This window comes from Parambassis ranga, chromosome 15 (assembly GCF_900634625.1).
Source record: "Parambassis ranga chromosome 15, fParRan2.1, whole genome shotgun sequence".
In the NCBI taxonomy this organism is placed as follows: Eukaryota; Metazoa; Chordata; class Actinopteri; family Ambassidae; genus Parambassis; species Parambassis ranga.
Genome location: NC_041035.1, coordinates 2597097 through 2618133, shown reverse-complemented (window position 1 = coordinate 2618133; position 21037 = coordinate 2597097). Strand labels below are relative to the sequence as shown.

The window sequence follows — 21037 nt, the reverse complement described above, 5'->3', positions numbered from 1 at the left end:
GGAGTATTGATGGTGTGGTGTAGATCAAAGGCACATCACAGCATTTGTATCTCACTTATTTTTAGGGGAGGGGCGGGAATGATGGGGGATTGTTGCACACGCACAGAAAACACACATACACATGCACACGCCTTCAAAATACATTTCCCGTGTGGCTCTCTTGACTCAGCGATCTACAGTTGTGTTAATGGAAAGCTGTCATGGAGGCGACAAATGTTTATCTAGAGCATGGTGCTGTTTTTAATTGGGAGCCTGTCAAAGGGATAACATAGAAGTTTTAAGAATGTCCATCTCAACCTTTATTCAAGTGGATATGATCCTAGAGAGGGAGAGAGAGAGAGAGAGAGAATGGATGTCCAGATTTTGTTTGTTTTTTTAAATAGTTTCCTTAAAGAATGACCAGTATATCCTTGGTGTTACAACTGTTCTCGCTCTAACAGTCAAAAAAACAAAAGAAAAAAAAAGAACAAAAAGAAATAACATTCAGTAAACATTCTTCTCTAAAGGTAGTTTCCCTTATATAATCTGTAATTTTTCCTCTGCCTTTATGTATACATAAACAAGTTTAATAACATACCAATCAGTGGTTATTTCACAATTGGAAAAAAGCACAAAATGTTTACACTCTTTTACAGGTAAATAAAAGGTTTTTTTTTCAATAAGGGCATAGCATAGTTCAGAGTTCGTCTCATTGCCGCCTGGTTTTCGCATCCACCTTTTCCTTCTCTGCTGCTCTGCTATTAGATCTTTACATACAAATATTGACAAAGTGGTGGCTTGTGCTCCAAAGCCATCGAGTCTTTGAAAGAGTATTAATCATGAAGAGGAGGAGGAGAAAGGAGGAAGGAAGGAATGGGGAAGGGAGGGAAGGGGGGTAGAGGTTGGAGATGCTGGAGGGTGGTGGGGTGGTGGTGGTGGTGGGGAAGGTGTGGGGGCAGGGTGCTCATAGCTGGCCCTCGCTGCAGTGGCTGTCCTGGCTGCTGCCGGGTTTCTCCGCATCCTGTCCGGGCAGCTCCTTGAGGATGAGGGCAGCACTCTTCTCGGAGAACTCGTCGCCGTCAGGCTCCAGTCCGTCGGGGCAGGGCAGCTTCAGGAGCTCCTCTCTGAGCTGAGCCGTGTGTCTCTGTAGGGAGAGGCGCACACACACACACACACATTCCGTGTTAGGATTCCAATAAATATGTGCACACCACTGCATGTTCTGACCTCACAATATGTAAAAGTATATAAGGAAAATAAAGGAACTCTTTCACACTGAATATTTTTTATTTTCTAACATAAGCAGCTATTCACCTGGACAGTATTGGCAAGGTAGTTTTCCAAGAATCCTGATTCCAGCCATCCACCCACCTCAGCTCCATTTGTGGTTCACCTTTATGTCTGTATTAAACTGGCTAGGTTTGTGAATTTTGCACATGGTAGTTTTAGGTAAGTGTATTCTCTTTTTTTGTTTTTCATATTTGATCATTTTATTTTTTACATTTATTTTTATATATTGTTCTATCTTTACAGAATTATGTATAGTCTTCTGACTGCCTCTACCTCTAGCTGCTGCAACAGAGAAATTTCTTCTTTTTTTCCTCAAATAACTAACTGTTTTTTGGGCCCTATGGAACATAAAGTGAAATGAACCATAGTAAGCTTGCATAGGAAGCTTCAAACACCAGTTAACTGCTTTTAACATTTTCATAAATCTATATTTTTCCAGCTTGAGAGTGACGGGAACATATCTCCCACTGTATGACTGGTCCACAGTGTTTAGTTACGCTTTACTTTCAACAACATCAACCATACTGCACTCTCTCTCTCACAGTGCTAATTTGACTGCTTATACCATTATGAGAAAGACTCAACCTATATGTCTTAGATTTTGACATTGGGCTGGAAACAAACTCGATATTTTTGGACTCTGCTGTTGGAGCTCCTGTGTGTCTCAGAGGGAACTCATGCAGCCTGTTGAAGGCTTGCTGCCCCCTGCAGCTTATTCACAGCATGTGAACATTCAGTGTATTAACCTAGTGCTGTGAAGCCCGACTTCTTACACAGCTTAGAGCTGGGTTTAAGGTCTAAATGTACTCAAAATGAGATTATATTAAGAAAATGTGGTTCACAAGCCTGAGACTGGCAACAAGAATTGATAGTATTTTATCAGGAAAAGGTTTGCTGTTCAGCGGGTGGCTGCACATCCTGTACATCAGTCTGTACAGTTCAAGTAACGGCACACTGAACTGATTTAACTTGGTTGTAAAGTTGAACAAAGTTGGAGCTGCTTCCTCCCTCCCTCCCCATTCAGATGATTACCTTGAGTGCAGCGGCGTGATGGGACATGGTGCGGCCGACCCTCTTGTCGCTGCTGTACTGCTGGATGTCAGCGATCCACTCCTCACACTGAGACATGATCTCTGTTCTCTTCAGGTAGAAATGTTTGTGGATCACCTGCAAACACACAACCACACAGTTTAGACACCACATCCAAACTGTACTTCACACTGATGAGACTTACAGCTTGATTCTGTGCTGCAACATTGCATCGGCTGACACGTTTCTTGTGGTGGTCTGACCACTAAGGATGAGGATGAGAATGTACTTTCAGATGACGGTAGGTAAATGTCCAGCTTTGTGAAGGCAGTCTGACGGGTGTGTAAGTCACTGACGTCACACAAGCAACACCCTGCTCAATCAATGATGTCAGTCAGCCATGCTTCCCTGTCCCTAGCAACAATCGCCAGGACTTGTCCATCAGTATGCAGCAAACGCTGTGGTGGATGTGTCTGTAGCTGCTGCTCTGATGGTGGAGGGAGGGGATTAGTCATCATGGTGGCTGCTGATTTGCTGTTTACCAGCAAGAAAGAGAAGCTAAGAGGCAGTGGGGAATGAGAGATAGAGAGGGTTTGGGAACTGCTTTAATCACTCTCTTCCCCTCTGCTCTCTCCATCTTCATTCCATCTCCTCCTCCACCCCCTCGGCTGATTCGGTTACATCCAAGCAAGGTGGGGTGACAGTCCCCAGCTGAACGTTTCAAGGTCACAGATGTGTGGTAAACATGAAGAGAAGAGGCTGCTGCTAAAGCCTTCATGTAGATGAGAGAAGGTACCACAGAGACGCCATGATGGGCGTAAAGACAGGGGAACATGCCTGACATTATACAGGCATGATCAGATACGTGGGGCTTTGAAGAGGCTTTTTGGTATTTGGACACAGCCATCGAACACAGCATAGAAGGAAGCTCTGTATGCAAACCACCTCTGATGGTGGAAGTATACATGGGATTATGCCATCCTGACAAATGACCTTTCAGGAAATGCACGTCTTTGGACACACACAGGTACATGAAGGAATGTACACAAAAGTACATTCAGCTTGTATGTGCAGTCACAGACAAATTCCTCTGATGGAGAGCCAGCGACTCAGTGACCTTTGAGGTAATGCTGTCCACTCATTATTCCACAGGGCAACTGTGGGAGGAGGAAGAACTGTGGTGTGGAAAACACTCATGAAGAATCAAGGGCGAGAGGGGACAGTGCAGCCGTTAAAAAGTTCATTCTCCATAGATTTCTGCATTCCATCAGTCTGTGGATTCAGGTATCTGCTCTACTCACCCTGATCGTGGCCCTGACCCACTACCACACTGCAGCATAAATATCCAGCAGTGACGTCCACAACAACACAACAAAATAATGCAATGTGGAAAAGAAGCAAAAAATCCAGGTGACAAGATAAAGGTGGTGAAGGAAGAAGATGGTTCACTGAGCAGTGACTTCCTGGATCTGTCACATGGCATTTTTCATCTGCCTCTGAGAAAAGTGAACACAACCTCACACTCTGAGCGTGTCAGTCATCTCATAATCACCAAGCTAAATATTAAAGCCATAAGCAATACATCTTCAAAACTTCTGATTGTATTGTTCGGCAAATAACGCGCAAATCTCCAAGCCATGTCGCTATCTAATTTATTATTTATGATCAATTAATATTAGTAGTGCAAACATCTAATTTTAACAAAAATAAAATAATAATAATAATGATAATATTAGACAGCATTGTTCCAACCCACAGGACACAAAGCATGCACCATTTCATACTGTTAGCATATTTATGTAATGCATCATCTTGTGGCGTTAGGACATCTTTGGCTGTCCTTTGTCAACTGATTCTACTGATCTTATACCAAACAAAACACAGGCTGGTATCACAGACACTGATATTTGTGATATACAAAACCTTCATATGTTCAGAAAGGGGAAATTAAAAAGTAGATGATGGATTGATCTACACTGCTACATATGTTAAATCTTATTGAATGAATATAGAATAAAAACAATGTTTGTGAAACGAACTGTAAAATATATCAATGCCATAATAAATACACAAATAGGTCAACTCTCAACGTACAAACAATCTTGAGTTGCAGTTTGTTGCCTGCAGAACAACTCACCTAAAACAGGTTCTTAAAGTGTTATTTAAATATACAAAGCATTGGGAGCAAAAACACAAATGTCAGAGAAAGACCAATCAATAATGCAGTGATACAGAGCACTCAACCAGTTCCCTGTCAGTGCAGCCTCTTCACACATTTGTGTGACAATGCCACCGTCTGCAGTCAAATCGAAGGGTTTAGGTGTACATTAGCATTCGTGAATGTGAGCATGTTGGGCAGCTGTGGAAGGTTCAAGGAGTGCAGCTCTTCATCCGTTCGAGCTGAGCCTCCAGATGTATATGGAATATATGGAAGCGGATTCAACCACCAGTGTGCAGCGTGATATATCCTGCATCCCTTTTCTTTACAGCTATGAATCAAATGGTCGGGCCATGACACTGACCATCATGCTACAGCGCTCAAAGGGGTGCTGTGATTCTTCTGTGGTGATGTGAAGCTACTTCATTGTCACCTTCCAATGACTCAAAAGCTCCTTTTTAAACCTCAGGTGTAGATAATGTTTTGACTCTTGAAATAAAATGAAAAAAGATAGACCTATTACACTAATGCTCATAGTCTGCTGAGGTTTTGCTATTAGTCTGGCTAACAGAGAGAGGCATGTGGGAGAGTAAGCAGAGTAAGTCTTTTACAGTTTCTAAACCTAAGACCTAACATAAGAAAACCCTTAAAAACAGCCTTTTCTGCATAGTATAGTTCATGGTTACAGATAGCTGGGGAGCTAAGATTAGCTTGCACACTTATATCATTACTACAAAAACACAGATAGAATGGATCATGGTAATTTATTAACCAACATAACGTAACATTAAATCAATGCTGAAGAGCCAAAGAGCTAGCTGGCTAACTGCCCCTGATGGACTAGCAGAAAGCATACTTTACATTACTGATAAGATAACAAGGCATGCTAGCCAATTATTTGCACTCAGATAATATTTTGCTTGTGATGATTTTAGTGTGCTAGCAAGCTAATCTTAGCTAACCACCTGTAACAGCTACACTGCATGAATTGGTCATTGTTTGCCTATTATTATATTCCTAATATTAGCCAATGAAGTAAGTAAGGCAAATCTAGCTACTTCAGAAACAAGAGATGAATCGCAATCTGCTCAAACATTGTGCTGATGATCACATTAACAAGTAATTTTCAAACAGAGGGCATGTTACAGTATCATCCTTCAATGTAAAAAATGGAAGTGTCATTTTTCAGTACAAGACCTCGGTGATGTGTTTATTAAATACTAGTGTCTTTTCTCACTAATTATTATGTAACTGAATCTAAAATCCACTAAAATATGTACCATGCTTATACAGTTGACTTCCACCTTTTTCCAAAATCAATTTTTCGCATTTGTGAATTCTTTACATGTACAAGTGTTCTCCTCTTCCTCTCCCACGCATACACACACTGATCCATATTTTAATGTGCGACCCATTGTCCTTAATTCCACCTGACAATCTCCTGCTACATAATTCAAGCCTCTTCTCTATTCTCCAGCCCTGTCTCTATAAATAGCGTGTGGCAACAGTGGAGTCTCAAACATACTGGAACCAAAAATAAAATGTTGTCTTTGCCGTTAGATCTCACTAATCCCGTGTTCATACGAGCAGAAAAACAGTCCCATCAACATCACCATGAAGCCATGGAACAGCGATATGAGCACACTAGAGTCTTAAAGCTCTAGAAATTGCTACTACCGTACATGATGCTTTTGGTTTTTCTATGTCTTTGTAGCAGGCATCTGTCAGTCACTGCTTATCACAAAATAGCAGACAGATAATACTGAAAGCTAGCAAGTTGCTGCTAACATGCTGGCAGATTTTAATTTAACTATCTTCTAGGAAATCTATCTATAAGGAAAAGAAGATGCTCATAAAAACAATGATCACCTTCACCAAACCTATGAACACAGGCATTACTGCCAGTACTTCCTGAAGGGGACAATGATTAGTCATAACCATCTGTTGTTCAGCCTAAAGCATATAGCTTGGGGCCTATTATGGATTTAGAAGGTTAGAAGGTTATTTGTTTTCTTACAACTTGCTTGTTTTAATTATAATTAAGACTTAAAATTACGCATAATTATGGGTGTTGCCGCTTTGAGTGACAGGCGTTTGCCTGTGCGAGTTTCCTGCTTCCATCGCCTGCCCCCCTAAACTCTGCTCGTGCTCCCCCTCTTTGTCCGTATTTGGTGGACTGTGACGCTGCCAACATGACGGCGGTCAGAGAGTCCTGCAGCCTCCCACCGAGCCTCAAAATGGCTCTTCGGAAACAAATGGGTGATGTCACTGAAGCTCTGTCCATAGTTTCTACTGTCAATGGGAATGACACATTTTTGGAGTCAGCCTCAAGTGGCCACTAGAGGAACTGTCAGCTTTTCTGCTTGGCATTCTGTCCCTGTAGTACATATTAGCTATACAAATATTTGAAATTGAGGTTTTTCTAATGTTTACAGCACACAAAAACAAAGAAAATCCTGACCAGTTGCATAAATTCTTCTCAGAAAATGGATCTCTGGCTACACTGCTACTGAATCCTATGCTGAATTTATATGGACATCAAGTTTTCTGTGATAAGGAGGCAGCAGTGCTCAAAATGAGGTCAAGATGATGGATAAATGCAAGAAGTTGGTGACAGGGTTAGACAAGAGTGGAGCTGCCAGCAAAGAGCCTGCTGTTATTCATCAAGAGAGCCCAACTGGAACAGTGAAGGTTGATGCGGAAGCTTCTGATGAAGCTGTACAGCAAAATCAGACAGCTACAAGAAGACATAGGCCAACTGGTTCACATGGAGGGCATCTTCGAGGACAAGCTGAGCAACAGTATTGATTTTCAGTCATTCTGGAAAGCAGGCTCAAAGACCTGCAGGGACAGTATTAAGGAAACATACATAAAAAGGTGCTGGGTTTCAAATAAAAGCAACACCACAAGCAGAAAACTGGAGACCTGAAGAAGACATTCATTGTGAGGACACTTTTTACTCCCACTCATCTCCCAAGAAATGTGCTGCATTTCTGTGTCAGGATTCCGAGTGCTGAAGACTGTGTCTCATGAGGAGTGACAGGATGTGCTTAGGCAAGTGAGTCTTGACAGAATCTGTCTCAAGACGAGTCAGCCGAGCTGCAGAAGGGAACACAGCGTCAGCAGACATTGCTGCATCTTCAGCACCGAGGACAGCAGATGTAAGTCAGAATGGTGCATGTTCAACGAGACATGCACGCCGTTTTCAGGAACGGCCCAACGTCTGACTGCATGCCTGCCTGTGCTGTTTGAGAGCTTGCTGCTTTACTCTGAGAGACGTTTCCTTTAGGGGTGTGTGGACATGTGAGAAAAAAAGATTTTGGTTGTTGTCTGGCTGACTTACACAAGCTCAAGAACAATTCATGAAAGAACCAGTCAAATTCTGCCAAAAGTTTTTGTGATTATGAGCAACAAGGGACAACTACCAAATCCATTTCGTCCTCTCTGTGACCATGTTTGTCTCAGCTGAGGATTTAAAGGTGCTAAAAGGCCAGGAGTGAGAAAAACACATGGGAGTATCTCAGCCAGCTTAATTGAAAATCTGTGTGTGTATGTGTGAGACTGTGCAGCTGGGTGGCAAGTCTACTACTATGTCCCCTCTATATCTTTCAAACCTTTGTAATGATTGATTTCACTGTCTGACCTCGGAGATCAGAGACTTCTCTTCCACAGAAATACAAGCAGTGCTGGCTATGATGTACATGTGGAGTCAATACCATACAGATAATTCAACTCAGGGTGTATACATATGTATCCTGTGAGCATCATGTCTGCTTTCATTTTGTTAGTAACCAGGCAGACAACATGTACAATGACTGTGTGCTGTAGGTGTTTTCTGAGCTGTTTCTTGGCACATGCTGTGATTTTCTGTCCATTTCAAAGCAGAGCTGCCTAAGGGCTTAAAGATCACCACTCAGCATTAGTTTCAGCCTTCACGCATGTGCACAGGGAAGTCTCTTTAAACGATTTTGTACAGATGACGAAGTCCAGATAAGATAAGAAAAATGTTACTCTAATAAATATTTCATACTCAATGTGTGTTACTAATCTGTTAAGACTTACACATAGCAGCTAATCTCATGGGATTTTACTACATCCATGTTATTCAACACAAGCTTCATTTATCAAAGTGACTGGATCACTTTACTTTCCTTGTATCTCTGGGTTAACCCCTCCCCCTCTTTCATTTCCTCTTCCCTGACATTTCTGAAAGAGCCTGCTCTGTCTTACCACAGGCCATTTAAAGGATCACAAGGAAATCAAAAAGCTGTGAGGAAAAGCGAGAGAGGGGGAGGAGTGGGAGGCCAACCTCCAGACGATGTCATCCACCAAGACATTAATGACAGGAGAATGTATTTTAAAAGGCCCTCAGGGAGAAGAGGTGCCCCCCCCCCCCACTGTTTTTGGTTTTCGGACTGAAATAACATGGAAAGTGTCAAGACGGGTAGAGGAGCTGAAGCCGATATATCACAGGAATGAGTCTGTATTCCATTAGATCACTGAACTGCACAAGTGAAAAGATAACGCGATAACAAATTGTATAATAGACATGATATAAAATGATGTCTTTATACACCTAACCCTGCTGTAGCTTGTACATGTGGATTTAGACTATAAAGCTTAAATGCTTGCTTAAAAAATTTCACCTTTATAGACAGAAACTGACACAGTTGCCAAATTTTCCCATAGTCCATGAATGCATCATGTGTGATAATGTATTCAAATAGAAAATCAAACTAAATCTAGGCTTAAAAATTAGATTTTTCTTCCCTCAACCAATAACTAGTTTTTTTGGCTGATCTTGATTTGCCGAATAAAAGGAATAATTAGCTTGTAGAGGCATCAAAATAGGCATGCAAATAGGTCAATTCATATAACGTGTTGCTTGATTGGTAACATCTGTGGGTCCTTTAGAAAATGTTGTATATACTGATTAATTACACTTTTGTGAAATCAATGTGAAATTATGGTTTGATTACTGTGTTATACTGCACAAACACATGATTGCGCTGTTTTAATAAAGGTGGAGTACTTCATATTACTGTGCTGGAGTGAAAACCCTTTAAAAACTGCTTGGGGGTTCTGTAAATTAAGAACCTTTGAATATTGAGAATTTTGCAGGTTTGAAACTTTAAACACATTCAAACAGTAGAGCCCAAAACAAACCTTCTGGCCAAGAATTCCTACCTCTTTGAAGCAGGGTGAAGGGTTGCGCATCTGCTCCAGCATGGCCCACTTGACGGTGGCCTGTCTGATGTTTCCATCGTACTCGCGTGAGCTCTGGGTGCCGCTGGGAGTTCCGCGGGATCGCTCGTACCCTGGTTCATTAAAGTAGGGCTCAGCCACCAGGATGAGGGACTGCACTGACACTAGCACCTACAGCAGACAAATAAAAGGAGAGGCAGCCATGATAAAAATATTTAGTACTGTGGGACATGTAGCAAATCCCCCTGAGAACTGGATGGCGTGAAGAGGAGAAGGGATAAAAATCTAAAAACACATTATCTGACATCTCCTCAGTGTCCTCAGTATCTTGGCAGTGCACTGAGTCAGACAAAAGCAAAGATTAATTTGGCCCCATAAAGATAGACCCTTCAATATATCTTTATTAACAGCTCAATTAATGCTTGCCTGTCTCAAGGAGACTAAGGACGTCCTCCTGCATTGCTTCGTCGTTTCCAACCACTACATTACTAACAATGACGATGTTGGCTTTGGAGGCCTGCCTGCTGGCCCCAGTACATGCTGGAGCTGGATGAACTTGCAAATGTTACATCAAGTGGATTTCAATGACCTTCAACTGACACTATCTGCTCGTCTTAAACTGGGTCGCCTGATTTCAAAGCTGATATCCACCCCGCTTGATTCCAGCTCACTCCCCAATCTTCTATTCAACAACCCTCTTATTTTCCATTATTGATCTGCAGCACGCTAACTGGAATAATAATCAATGGAGACATCTCTATGCACTCTCCAACCCTGCAAATGAGGGAATTATGAAAAAAGAAAGAAGAGAGATCTATTTCCAAGGGTTCTGGCTCGCTTGTTGTTGGATCAATATGGAAAATTAATACAAGTGTGTGCATTGCAAACAACCAAATAATAGTGTGGGTGGGTGTCCACATGCTACACTCAAGAACTTTGTTTGCAGCCTGTACAGCACTCTGGGTAGGCAAAGGTCCTTTAATGGGATACAATACACCCACAGTGCAACTGTGTCGTCTAGTAAGAAAACCCAGAGAGATGACATAAAATAAAATTATCCTTGCAAACTATAAGAAAAATAAAGCAGCTAATAGTGAAGGCTGAAACATGTGCTTTCACATATCATTAAGAAACCACTCTAGCCAAACAGCGGTTACACAACCCAAATGTAACTAATTTAAAATCAAGAAAAATTAAGATTAATGAAGTCTGCATAATACCACAGGAAATAAACTCGAGATTTTCAAAATAAATGTGATAACAGTCTACTAAATCAGTTCTAGTGAAGCTCTAACATGGAAAAAGAAGTGAAGTGAAGACAGCGGCAAGTTACTCCCTAATTCTGCATAATTTTAAGACTTTTAATATTAACAAAATGATCAAGTTACATACACATTTAACTCACTGTGCAGTTGTCATGAATGGGAGATTATCTCTAGAGACCGAAAGACTTTGTGTACCAGAATGAATGTGTTTATTTCTGCTGTAAATTTGTAGATTTTACAATAGGAATCTATGGGAAATTACTTTTGCTGTTAGCCTCAAGTGGCCATTGGAGGTACTACAGTTTTTAGCACTTCATGTTCATTTCTCAGCCCCAGAGGCTGCAGCTTTGGTCAAACAGCTATTTACATCCCCCATCTATGCATATTCTTTTGTATACTGTTGGTAATTATCAGAATATACACATGCCAGTTAAAAATTTCTGACTAAAACAAAGCAATCTTCACTGTACAAAGGAGTCATCATCCAATGAGAAAAAATGGTGGACTCTTATTAGAGATCATTTGTGAACATTTGTCATAAAATAAAGAGTACAGAGACAGATGCAACCAGTAAATTCTAATGATCTTATTCTTAATTCAAAGGGGACATTTTTTGCCATATATAATGAAATTCTGTCCAGCCTTTTGGGTCCAGAGATATTGAGAAAGGCCCAAAAGCACCTCCAGCCATGTCTGTTGGCATTAGAAGAGACACAAGAGAGATAACTGTGCTAAACGTGCAATTGAAGGCGACTGATTCTGACTTCAAGATGAGTGATGTGTGCATGCAGGCTTAACCTGGGGGCTCAAACGATAGCAGTTTGTGTTTGGTTTGATTAACACCCACTCACTGTCACCGGAGCAAAATAATACCTCGACTTTAAAAAGAATCCTTCATGTCAGCTGTCGAAACACCAGCTCCTATTAATACGGAGCTCCTGGTGGTGTAATGACAGGCCGGTGATAAACTATAGGCTGCGACACAAAAGACTCAGACTACAGCCCTGCTGATCCGTTCAGACAGGTGACTCTGTCATGATGGATCTGTGTCTTACCTGTAAAAAGCTTGAGGTCTGTGGGTTCCATTTCTCCTCTGGTCTCCCGTGCCATGTGTTGAGGATGCTTAAACATACCTGAAGAAAAAACACACCTTTATGAAGTGTATCAGAACAGAATGAAAAACCAGTACAGTTTTAGCAGCTTTAAAAACATCAAACATTTGACAGCAGCACATACAGTGCATTTTACCCGATAGTCAGCCAGTAATTTACCACAGTTGCCCAAACATTTGCCGAAATTGCTCCCAGCATTTATGTGCCTCTAGAAGATCACTGACCATTACCATCTACCTTCTCTTCCCATCTTTAATCAACCCATCCTCCTCTTATCTTTTGCGCTGATGGTAGGCTTTCTCATTGGCGGTACCAGCGATGTGGGAAGCCCTAGCAATTTCTTATAGCTGAACTGTCCAGATCCATTATGGAAATACACGTGGACTGTCAGCAGCTGCCTAATGAGGTGCAGCTGATGGGGTGAGCTAAGCTTCAACACTTTGACCCCAACTGCCTCGATAAAAAGATGCCAGGGCAGAGCTCTACATATTCTAACATGTCTGGAGGTCTAGCTGAGGGAAGGCCTGCTTTGAAATGTCAGGTTTAAGTAAAAAGTGGACATCTGACAGATGTGGGAAGGTCTTCAGATATACTGTGTTAATTTGACACTTGAAAATTTCTTATCCAACTCAATATTCAGTCAGAGGAGCTGTCAGCGGTTCAGTCAACCTTCACATCCTGAGGCTGCTATCTGTCATTTTCACTGCCTGTACATTAGGGCAGGGCTGAATTACATCAGTGCTACTGAGCTAAATGCAATATTTGTAGTGTGAAATGCAAAGTGAACAGGTCAACACAGCTAACTTACTAGATTTTTGCAGCCAATGTTAGCAGCTGGGACCAGAAGTGTTCATGGAGTAGGTTAAGTTGTTGCTGGAGATGTCTGGGATTTTTCTACTTTGTTGTTACAACTAACATCTTTGTTGATGTTAAACTTTTTAGAGATGCTGTTTTCAGCTGTATGCATGTCATCTATTTACTCACTTTGCCATCATTGTAGAGGTTGGGGTTAAAGCGCACGCTATGCCCGCCAGTGGTCTCCAGGTTGACCAGGGGAGGAGAGTTGGGATAGTCTTGGGGGAAGTACACATCAAACTCAAAGCAGCCGTTGGCGTACGGGGTGTCGGCTGGGCCAGTGATGAGGACCTGTAAACACACACAGAAGAAAAGCTTTAGTATAAACAGTACAACAAAGGGTGGTTATTAATCACTGACTGAAAGAGGTTAATTAAAAAGGTGGATACATTGATAACAGTGAATTTGGAATAAATGAAGGGCAAATGGCAAAACATGAATGGAAAGGTGGTGCGGTCCCTCTTTCTGCACCAATGATGTAATTAACAAACAAGCTAAAGGTGAAATTAGCAAAGAGAAAGACCAGTTGTCTACAGTACTCTCAGCCTGTATGGAAAATCCTATTTATTTCCACAACAAATGTGATCAGTTTATGTTTATAAACAAATAATCTCAATCATCACTAATCTAATATCATCAAATTAAAAAACTGCTGCATGTAGTCATGTAATTGTGCCATTGGGAAATAAAAAGAAAAAAACAGTAAGCACATGTGAATATACTGTAGTATCAGTGTTTAGGTTGATATTTTGGATTTAAAGCATCTCATGCTAGATCAAGGCACAAACTTCAGAGACAGAATTGTCAACATTGTGTTGACAGGCATAATATTATGACCACCTGCCTAATATTGTGATGGTCCCCCTTTGCTGCCAAAACAGATGCTGGATTGGATCTGGGGACTTTGGAGGCAAAGCACAACAACGGGTTTGAACCCATTGTTGTGCTCCTCTAACGTTTCCTGAACCATTGTTGCTTTGTGACAGGGAGCATTATCCTGCTCAAAGTGGCCACAGCCATCAGGGAATACCGATTCTATCAAAGGTTGTACAAGGTCTGCAACAATGTTTAGCTAGGTGGTACATGTTAAAGTAACAGCCACATGGATGGCTGGACCTAAGGTTTCCCAGCAGAACATTGCCCAGAGCATCACATTGCCCTAGTCAGCCTGCTTTCTTCCTATAGTGCAAGCAATGCACCGTTCATCCATGGTGATAATGTTATGCCTGATCAGTGTATTGAGTGCCTTTTGTATGATCAATGAACTAGGAAATGCCAGAGAGGGCATGCTCTGGAGCATCACTGACAGTAGCAGCAGAACTAATCTACACTACATGGGTGACTGCACACAGCATTTGGACCTATGGAATGGACAGCACCATGGTTCAATGAAAAAAGGCCAATATCCTGTTCCTCAGCAAACCTGTGCACTGAGTAAAACCTGAGGCTTTCTTGAGTGAGAGACTGAGCTGGACTGAATGCGACATAACCTCTGCCAACACTGTTGCACTTAGGAGACATGAGGTAGTCATGCATGCTGAGCAGCACAGATGAAATGTTTTAGAAGGGATAAGAACATCTATATAGTAGCATAGATGGAACAATGCAAAAAATCGCCTTTTGGTCTGCATTACTGTCAGTTTGTAGCCAGGTTAGGCTAATTGGTGGAGCCTTGTAATTATCAGTGAGGGTTTAAGTCTAAGATAAAGTTGTGCATGAGTGTGTGCGAGTGTGTGTACATAACAAGAAAGAGTTTGTGTGGCTGTTAGTGGCAGTTGTTTGTTAGTGGCAGTAATATTAAAACAAAATTAAACAACAAACCTGCAGCCCTGCAAGGACATATTTAACAGATGCAATGATGCAGCCTCATTTTACTGTCTATGCATGTGTGGATGCGACAGAAAGTTTTTTTTCAGGAGGATGTAGTTAAGCATTTGTTGTCTAGGTGGCTGCCCTCACTATCAAGCGCTGCAGGAAACCCTGGTGTTTAGTGGGGGGGGGCTTCCTGATTCTACATACACATTCTAAGATAAAGTGTGAATGTGTTTCTCTTTAAGAGAAATGCAAACATCTTGACCTTTGTCCAAACTGCCACGTTGGTCTTGGATAACGTTGTCAGAGTTTGTAACACTAGGATGACTCTGCAAACTACACTTGCAGAATTTCTGGAGGGCACCCAGTGCCACTCATGCATGAACTTTATTTTGACACAGACATTCAGGTCCGTCGGTTTTATAGCACTTCCCAACAAAGTCGGGTCAATCTGGTGTGGTTGGCTGAAACCAACTGTGCCACTGGGACGGTGCGGAGCTAACGCATCTGGCTTGAAAGCTCTTTGGGTGAATATCAGCACTGACAGGACCATCAGCTAAGGGCAATAATCTTTTTTTATTAACTAAAAATATAATAGTTATGTGTTTTTATCGACATATTTATTTACATTTGTAAAGATTAAAACAATGCCATTATGACATTGATATTTGCAGGCAATAGTGTGTTCATGTGTTTCTATTTTGATTGTTGTTGGTATGCTGTGCCTTTATTTAGAATGCTCTTCTGCCAAAACAGAGTTAAACAGATGAGGATTTTGACATTTAGCAAAGGAGACTTGGCCATTAATCAACCTGTGGGGTCAGAGCTATTTATTAAATGTCACTGGGGGAATGAGTAAGAGTTGTCTATGACAGGTTGTATGGTGAAAACACCAGAAACAGAAACACAGTGCACACAACATCCTTATTACTGGATTCCACTCATCATAGTGTTTCATGTTTCAGTTCAGTTGTATGATTTTAAAACTCAAAATCCCCTGGATATTGATGAGCAGTTTTAGAAGGACCTTACCTTCATTATGTCCAGCCTTTCCTCATCGCATCGGACAAAGACGCTGGAAGATGATGACAGGGGCAGAGAGGTGGACAGTGTGACGGCCTCCTGGGCAAGGCGGCGAGATCTGGCTGCGCTGTTGGTATCGCTGGCATTCTTCACCTGAGACATGTAGTGGTAGTTGACTTTAAACATCAGCTTCCCATCCTCGTCCTCTGAGACCATTTCGAAGGTGTCTAGAAGGAGAGGAAATTACAGTTACACAATAATCACACATTAACCCCCCCCACCAAAAGCAATACATTCTGCCAAAATTGCCAAATTTATCACTGGCTGTGTAAAACAGGAAGACTGAAGTTTTAGTTCAATGAGTGCATTATGCGTAATGTGTAATTATGTTGAAACTATAAATAACTCTAAGCTTAAAATAATGAGGTTTCATTTTCATGCCTGTGATCAGCATCTCTGAAATGTTAAAAAAACACACTGAGAACAGACCCTTTTTAACAGCACAATTCTGTATGGGGTCTCACTTTCAACCAGCACTTGTGTGATAATAATTTGTGAAGCTCCCACCTCTTCCCATGTTTCTCTTTTTAGACAGAACTCCACTGCTGCATACAAGTAAAAGCCTCTCTCTCTCTCTCTGTCACAAGTTTCCCATTTCTATGCCTGTCGGTGCAGTGGTACATCACTGTTTACAGTCAAGTCACTTGCAATTACTTCAGACATCAAGCTGCTTACAAAATCAATTGCAACACAGCAAAACCAGTGTAATTAATCATGACATGGCTGAATGGAGGGTGATGGACAAGACAAAAGGGATGAGCAGGACGGGGGAAGCAGACTGATTCTGCTTTCTTTTCAGAGTTCTGCATGAGGGCATCACAGAGCCAGCAGACAGAGCAGAGTGAGCATTTATGTAGATTTGTGTATGGGGAGGAGAAGGTCTATACAGAAATGATGGGTGTAGTGGTCATTTTAGTGAATATGTGAATACAACCACCAGGCACTGATGTTAAAAACATAAAATACTGGAAAAAAACTCACCAAACTGTAGTTTCTTCATAGCAGCTACATATTTCTCCTCTAGGGAGCGAAGTATGGACAGGGGCTTGGGCCGACTTGACACCTTTCTTGATGACTCCACTAGCTTCCTCTCTGTGGAGGAGGTGTGGTTGGGGGTGTGGAAGAAAAAAAAAACACAAAGACAAGAGTAAAAAAAAGGAAAAGTGTGTGGGTATTCACAGTAACTGGGGCTACAAGACAGCTTAACAAGTAACAATCCCTTTTACAAGTAAACAGCCGCATTCCCTAAAGAAGCAGACCTGCAGCAATTATAACAGGACCTGAATATTTTTATAGAACACATTTTTTCGACAACATGATTACAGCAAACGACACATAACTTTTAATATCAGCATGAAAAGTATAAAGTATAAAGCAATAGAAAGGTCATCATTTCTCTCTTTAAGGTGATCTCCTGAGGGCAACACTGGCATCTTGATAAGTAGGGATGTATGACATTATTGGCCTAAATTACTAAGAATAGCAGATACGTCAATGATGTCATTATGCCAGGAATCATGATTTTCAAGTAGTTTTAAATTAGTTTGATAGCAAAGTTATTATTCACAATGACATCTCTGCATTGTTCATGTGAGGATGAGCCAAATTGCTGGCAAACATCTATGAAGTCTATGAAGCTCTGTTTTTTCTTTTCGTGGTGTGCGCCACCACAAACATGGCTCTCAGGGGCTTCCAATCGACCAATCAAAACCAAGAACAGGTGGAACTTGTGACACTGCAACACCTTCAGCATGATAAGTGGAGCTGCTGCCAGGATGGGATTAAGTTATATTGTTTTGCTCAAGTCTCTGAAGTAAACTATGGAAACTTAATCTTATAAAGAAGTGGCAACATCCTGGGCTGAGAAATGAAGCCAATGCAGAAGTGTTAAAAAACAACAACAAACAAACAAAACACACACAGTTTCCCCCGTGGCCACTGGGGTCTGGTTTAAAAAACTGAGTCAATCTTCATAGAAAACCATGTTAAAACCGTGTTCAACTTTACAGCAGGAATAAACATGTTTACAACTCTTAAGTAAAAGGCTTATTTTTTTACCTCTTTCCCTGTATTTGCATTAACAAACAGTTATAGGAAATGTTTTCTAATTTTAGGAAGAAATATGTTGAAGCCCTGGTATCAGTGTTTAGGGTTAACAGCGATTTATATTAATTACTATATAATATTAAGTACCACCCTATTTGGATATTGATCATGGTAAATGGTACTGTTTGTAAATACAGGGTGGATAGAGAGAATTCCATCTGTAACATGTAAAGTATATGAAAGAAAAAGTAAAAGAGTATGAAACAGGAACTGGGTGCAGGGGTAGGGTGTGTCTTGTTTTTGACTGTATTTTAGCAGCCCTGGTAAACAGAAATATTCCAGTTCATTAATATAGCATCCATTAATTTGGCTCTTGCAGCACTTAACCTCTATTGCAGAGATTTAAAGAAACACAACTCCCTCCCAAAAAACACGACTTTCCTAAAGAGTAACTAGAAATTAGCTAACTGACACATCCATTTTGTTAACCCCATTAGAGACATCCATTTGAGCTAAGCTCAAAACTAATCACCGCTATATTCAGTTGATATCATCATAGACCCAGTTAGCACGACACTTCAGTCAATACTGTCCTCCTCCTGTTTGATTATGAATCCCTCACAGATATTTCTTAAAGCTTTTGCGCTAATTAAATGATTACACATTGGTCAAAGCTCTAAAGCAGCACAACTCTGCATGATGTGTGCCTCCGAAGGCATTTTTCTTCACATGAAGTGACATGACATTGATCTTTATCTGTACCATCCTACTTCACATGCACACTTCCATCACATTTAATGGCCCGCTCCCCGCCTAAGTGATCAGTTAGACGGCCGTTTATGTGCGCTGAGCAAAAAAATTCTCTGGAGGGAGCTGGAAGAAATGGGCAGGTGGGGGATAATTAATATTGTGTACTATGTACCAACAAGGTAATGGGGGAGGTGTAATGTTTCATCATGAAGTGGACATTTTATTGATGGCGCCGCTTCCTTAAGGTGACTTATGACTAGCTCTAAGAATCTTCTTTCTTCCTTTATTTCCCTGTGTCCTAAACAAGTTACGTCATGTATACTGTGCCCTTTACAAATCTGAGTCTTGAGCAGACTGTTCATCTTCTTTACAGGACTCAGGAGATATTTCAGAGTCTCATAGGGGGGAAAAAAGACAAGGACTACGAAGCAGGGCCGCAGGATGCACTGCCTGTTGTGAACAGAAGGAGATTTGGGTGAGTGTGACCTGTGGCTTAAGACTTTTTGGTTTACTTTCAAAGGCAGGCCAAAGGCATCCTTGATTGAAATTAAATCGTCGGGCTGCAGTCAATCACAGCCAAGGGAATTCAGAGTTTTTGCTAAGCTAAACTTAGAGACCCATTTATTAGTCCTTGCACCATAAGGGCAGCACACAGACAACGGATGAGAAAAATGAGGGAGCTGGGATTTGCAGGAATAGTTCAGATCGAGCTGCTAACAAAGGTTTTAAGTTTTATGAGTGAAAAGAGCAGCATATTTCTATTTATAAATTAATTTTACATGAAGGTGGAACAGTGTAGAGTGTGAGTTAAATGCTCTGGATGCTGTCACCCATTAGCCTTTAGCTATGATTCAAGCTAAACTTGCAGAGAATGAATATCAGCTGCCACAGTTCTGGGCGTGTATGTGTGCATACGTACCCTGGTTGGCCTGCCGTAGGCTGGTAGTAGCAGCATAGACTATCTCAGCTGTCCTCTGGATGTCAGGCACCAGCAGAGTCAGACCCTCAGGCTCGGGGTCTGAGTTATCTGCCTTCATCACACCTTTACTTTTATCTTTCTTTGACCTGAAACGCACACACACACATATATTCAGACATATTGCGGCAATGATGATGTTTGATGGTCAAGATTCAGTTTTGTGTGAAGTCATCTAGGAATGTCTTGAATGCCTCATCAAAGTAGAAGCAGGCCTGATCGCTTCAGCTTGATTTAAATTCAGAGGGCATATCCCTCAGAGGATGCAGGTTGAATCGCTTGAAGACCTTCTTTCCTTCAGTACCAATGAGCACATTCTCTGCAACCCAAATGATTCCAAGATTCACTGTATGTCAGTGAGTGTTTGAATCGAAAACTCAAACTCTGGCAACTGAAAATTTACAGCAACGCAATGAAAGCCATGGCCTTTGAAAGCCCCTGCCCCTGAATACTGACTTTCTTCATTTTAGAAGCTTCCTCTATAGACATTGCTGGTGTGGATAACTGCCCCCTGACCTTCCTGGTACTAAATCTGTCTCGACTGCTGAATTAAAGTATAGCAGACAGGCTAAGACTAGACTGGCTGAGACAATCCTAAGCGATCAGTCTCACCGACTGGCCATTTGCCCTCAGTCTCTTCTTTCATTAAAGCTTCTGTGTGTGGGTGTGAGATCAAGTTCGAGTGTGTGTGCTCAAGGTTTTCAGTGTTTCAGTGTGTACGCCTGTACAGTGATAAGAGTGGATGTATCATGCTATGTTAACAGACTGCCCCGGTGAAGCAGGCACTAAAGACATTGCATCTACTTATTAGCTCTTGATTTCAAGCGATGCCCATCTCATTTAATCCTATCCTCAATCTTAGATAAACAAAGGAATACCTGCACCATGCATGAGAGCTTCAATATGCCACCAACGTGTTAGTGACTTATTAGGGACTATAATGTTCCTTTCCTTCTGTACCGTAAATGAACCGTGCTGGCAGCAGGACGCCTGCTGCAACATTCATGACAGGCACTTTCTAAAAATATCATCAGATACATCATTCATAAAGAGGCGCTTTTGACATGTGTATATGTTTGCAGCGTGTATGAATGTAAAAAAAGTACAGCATGTCGTCAGGAAGAATATAGCAGCTGTAAGTGAGAGCTAAGTCCACTTAACCTGTGGTTACATGTCTTAGGATGATTCTGGACATACAGTATATGTGTGTGTGTTTCTATGAGGTACTTCATGTAAAGACATTATTTTTCCAAGCATTTTTCCTGCAAGACAAGTGTGAAAGCCAATTGTCATAAAAGACAACACATTTCTGGACATGTGTCCCTGAACGCCTCCACTAGTGGCTGCATGACTGAATCTCAATGTGTCCTCTAAACCTCTCGAGGTACATTTTAATGCAGAGTGCGAACACAGCTACAAATGTAAAGATTCCCAGTTCAGCAGTATTGCAGCAAGGAGGGCACTGAATGACTCCCTG

At 41.4% G+C, this 21037-nt stretch overlaps 1 protein-coding gene across 5 annotated transcripts in view; it reads right to left on the bottom strand.

Moving 5' to 3' along the window:
- Positions 1-275: 275 nt before the first annotated feature.
- Positions 276-21037, bottom strand: part of birc6 (baculoviral IAP repeat containing 6) — a 91686-nt gene continuing 70924 nt past the window's right edge. For all 5 annotated transcript variants that reach the window (XM_028423650.1, XM_028423652.1, XM_028423653.1 and 2 more), the window contains exons 66-73: positions 19504-19649; positions 16770-16880; positions 15738-15955; positions 13023-13184; positions 11982-12059; positions 9644-9832; positions 2302-2436; positions 276-1123 (exon numbers count right to left, since the gene is read on the bottom strand). In XM_028423650.1, coding sequence (XP_028279451.1) covers positions 944-1123; positions 2302-2436; positions 9644-9832; positions 11982-12059; positions 13023-13184; positions 15738-15955; positions 16770-16880; positions 19504-19649 — 1219 coding nt within the window. In that variant the 3' untranslated portion in view covers positions 276-943. The remainder of the gene's footprint in view (positions 1124-2301; positions 2437-9643; positions 9833-11981; positions 12060-13022; positions 13185-15737; positions 15956-16769; positions 16881-19503; positions 19650-21037) is intronic.